Source organism: Vulpes lagopus, chromosome 23 (assembly GCF_018345385.1).
Source record: "Vulpes lagopus strain Blue_001 chromosome 23, ASM1834538v1, whole genome shotgun sequence".
In the NCBI taxonomy this organism is placed as follows: domain Eukaryota; kingdom Metazoa; phylum Chordata; class Mammalia; order Carnivora; family Canidae; genus Vulpes; species Vulpes lagopus.
In genome coordinates this window covers 6,427,485-6,431,373 of record NC_054846.1, presented here as the reverse complement: position 1 = coordinate 6,431,373, position 3,889 = coordinate 6,427,485, and the positions used below count along the sequence as shown (strand labels likewise).

General features: G+C 45.1%; 1 protein-coding gene across 1 annotated transcript; it reads right to left on the bottom strand.

The window, feature by feature from the left end:
* Window positions 1-2,376: 2,376 nt before the first annotated feature.
* On the bottom strand, window positions 2,377-3,531 carry LOC121481309 (breast carcinoma-amplified sequence 4-like). The gene has a single exon (XM_041738603.1). It carries the CDS (start codon window positions 3,414-3,416, stop codon window positions 2,892-2,894), a length of 525 nt encoding a protein of 174 aa, XP_041594537.1. The 5' UTR covers window positions 3,417-3,531; the 3' UTR covers window positions 2,377-2,891.
* Window positions 3,532-3,889: the final 358 nt, after the last annotated feature.

Sequence of the window (3,889 nt, the reverse complement as noted above, 5' to 3'; positions counted from 1 at the left end):
GATGGGCGAAATAAGTGAAGGAGGGTGACAGGGACAGGCTTCCAGCTATAGAATGAATAAGTCATGGGAATAAAAGGCACCGCATGGGGAATACAGTCAGGGATACTGCAATAGCTTAAGGATGACAAGTGGAAGCTACATTTGTGAGCATAGCTAGCGTAGAGATTCGCCAAATCACTATGTGGCATACCTGAAACTAACGTGATGTGTCAACTAATCTTCAAAAGGAAAAAAAGAAAAGAAAAAATGATAATTAAACCAGTTCTTCAGATAATTCCGACAGAGCCAGTCTATATTAATGCATTTGAAAAATCATTGTTCAAGAGCAAATCTCGCATTTTATGTATAAGAAAGTAACATCCAAAAAGAATAAGACTCAGGTTAAAGTTTTGTTTTTAATTTTGTCCAATTTCTTAGATTTTTAAGACGAGTACCAGTTACTTCAACACTGATGGCAGTACGCATTCTAATTTTTTTGTAGGGTATTGTATCTTTTCTTAATATATTAAAATATACCTCTTTTAAAAAAAAATATAGTGCTTGTTTTGGAGTTGAAAATATGCACCAAAAAAAGAAAATATGCATCTTTGATTTATGAAAGGGTATTATGAATCCATATTGTATTATTTAAACTTTACACTTCATACTTCTTAACCCTTTATACTGCCCACTTTACACCTCACACTTATCAATTTATAGTTCCAACCTCCCATTTCTGACTTCTACGATGAAATGATGTCCCAGGAGTATGATTCTCTATGTCTACTCTTTCTTCTAGTGGAAGCATAATTCCAAGCGCTCTTGTCATATCTTGTATTTCAATGTGCATTATAAACCACAGTTTGCATTTTACTAATTCTATTTTTGTCAGTTCTCTCTGAGGAATATTATGAAAAGAAAAAATATGCGCTCTTTTATACTTACCCAAGGGTTTACTTTTCTGGCACTCGTTTTACCTTCCAATATATCGATGTTTTTGTTGGTTTTGTTCGGTATTATTTTCCTTCAGATGAGAAATATCCTTTACCATTTCTTGTAGTGCAGGTCTTTGGGCAGCCGAATTTCTGAGTTCTCATTTGTCTGAAATGGCTCTATTTTACCCTTGTCTTCAAGGATATTTTCACTGTATGGAACAGTAGGTAGACAGAATTAGGTTTTGTTTTCCTTTCTTTCAGCCTTTTGAAATACCACTCAATTTTCTTCAGGCTTCCATTATTTTTTAATAAGGAGTAGGGAATTTGTATTATTGTTTTCCTGTGTGTGATCTTTCTTTTTTCTCAAAGTGCTTTCATATTATCTTTGATTATCTACTGAATCTATTTGCATCTGCAAGTTGATTAATTTCTATTACATTTGGGAAATTATCCTACATTATTTCCACAAAAATATTATACCCCGTTCTCAAATGCTTCGCTTCCCGGAATTCTTAGTATGTGTACATTAGGCTGTTTTATTTTGTCTGGCAATTGCTGGCTATTCTGTACTTGTTTCTCTCAATCATATTCCTCTCTGTTACTCAGGTAGAATAATTTTTTTAAGATTTTATTATTTTATTCATGAGAGACAGAGAGAGAGGCAGAGACACAGACAGAGGGAGAAGCAGGCTCCTTGCAGGGAGCCCGATGTGGGACTCGATCCCAGAACTCTGGGATCAGAACCTGAGATGCTCAACCACTGAGCCACCTGGGTACCCCTATTTTTTTTTCCTCAGTGATCAAGTTCACTGACTCTTTTCTCATCCTCAGCCTACTATGAAGCACAGAAAAAAATTTCACCTCAGTTAGTATAATTTTCAGTTTTAGAATTTTCAATTTTTAGGGATCCCTGGGTGGCGCAGCGGTTTGGCGCCTGCCTTTGGCCCAGGGCGTGATCCTGGAGACCCGGGATCGAATCCCACGTCGGGCTTCCAGGGCATGGAGCCTGTTTCTCCCTCTGCCTGTGTCTCTGCCTCTCTCTCTCTCTCTCTGTGACTATCATTAATAAATAAAAATCAAAAAATAAAAAAAAAAATAGAATTTTCAATTTTTAAAATAGATTCCATTTTTTCTGAGCTGCATTCATTATTAGCTTATTTTGTTCACTTTTATTTATTTATTTGAAAATCATTATAATATCTGCTTTATTTCTTTGAACCAAATAATGTTTGTTTTAAACTTGTCTGCTAAATCTAACATCAAGACATAAGTGATTTGATTTCTGTTGACTATTTGTTTTATTTACTGCTAGTCATATAATTTGATTTCTTTGCATATCTGATTTTAAAAGTTATTTTAAATTATTATTTTATACTATTATTATAATTATTTATACTATTTAAATTATTATTTAAATTAATTTAAATTATTGGTTTTTTTTTTTTTTTTTTTTTTTTTTGACCTCTCAACACCTTTATTGAGCGGATTCACAAGCCAGCAGGCACAAGGGTTGGGGACAAAGCACCCACCATAGGAGGACCTGGAGCCATGCACCTGGTGGCACGGAGCAGGGGCCCCCACAAAGCCCACGCCAGGCCCATCACAGAGACATGGGGAAACCCGGGTCCCTGGGGGCCTAAAGCCTTGGTGGCTCCTCAGACCCACTCACCGCAGCCCCGGGGACACCAGGCTGGCCCCCCGAGTGGGAGGGACTCGCCTCCTCCAGCTCAGTGCTGGGCTCGGCCACACATGCGCCCCAAACCCATCTCCGAGGCCCAGGCCCGGGGTTTCAGTGAAGCGAGGGAGGGGGTTCAGGAATGCAGGAAGCAGTCGGGAAGCCCCCTGCGGGGAGCTGGTGGGGTCCTCTCCCTGCCCACGGCAGGTGCAACGCTCACAGGCGGCAGGGGCCACGCTCCCAGGTGGCAGGTGCAGTGCTCATAGGCAGCAGGTGCCGCTCCCAGGTGGCAGGTGCCGCGCTCACAGGTGCCGGCGCGGGTGACCGGGGGTGCGCAGAGCGGCCTGGCCGGTGGCCCCGGGGAAGTGGTCCTCTGTCCGGTAGAGCACAGGCAGCTCGTAGGGCGGGGGCGCCGGCGCCCACAGCTTGTTCCCAAAGGAGGGAAGGCCCGTGGAGCCCAGCCATCTCCGTAGAGCCCGCGAGAAGGCCCCGTGGTCCCGCTCGGCCTGAAGCACTTGGGCCTCTAGGAGGGAGACGTGGTGCCCAACCATCTTGACGAAGGCCTCTAGCTGGTCCACTCTGGCATAGATGCCACGCATCTCCGTCACTTTGGCCTGGAGGAGTGGGATGTTTTCTTCCAAGATCTGTGAAGTGTCGCTTCTGATCATGTCAGTCAGGCTGCAAAACTCTTCCAGCCTGAGGAGCATCCCCTCGATGGTCTCCTCCACCTCCTTCGCCTCGGCCCCGGGCTCCGGGGTCAGGAAGAGCGCGAGCTCGCGCGCCCCGCTGCGCACGGGCTCCGGCCGGTCGGCGTCCACCAGCAGCATCGGGAGCGCGGCGGGGTCCAGCGCGCGGCGGCTGCGGGGGAGCCGGCCTCGGAGCCCCGCCCCCGCCCCGGCCCCGCTGCAGGCCCCGCGGCCCGCCTGGAGGAGGCGGGGCAGGTGCGCGCCCTCGGCGAGCGCCGGGCCGAGCGGGCCAAATTATTGTTTTATACTGGACATTTTTGGTGTTACATTATGGAGACTCTATCAACTTCTTAAATATGTTTCTTTCTTTCTGTAGGGAGTTTATTTACTGGCTGATAACCTTACCCTTATGTAGGCTTTGTTAGCACTTTCCTGGGAAGAATCTGTGAAAAGTCTACAGTGCTTCCCAAGCTCTTCCAACCTGGTAGAATTCAATCTCCAAACTCTGTTTCTCCTGTGGACCTTGCCAGGGCTGGGTTTTAGCTGTGTCGGGAAAAGTATAGTGTAGGCCTTACTTAGATCATCATATTCTCTCATAAGCTATGGTCTTTCTG

Coding starts and splice junctions, on each gene's coding strand:
- LOC121481309 (XM_041738603.1), bottom strand. CDS start 3,416: ATGCTGCTGGTGGACGCCGACCGGCCGGAGCCCGTGCGCAGCGGGGCG.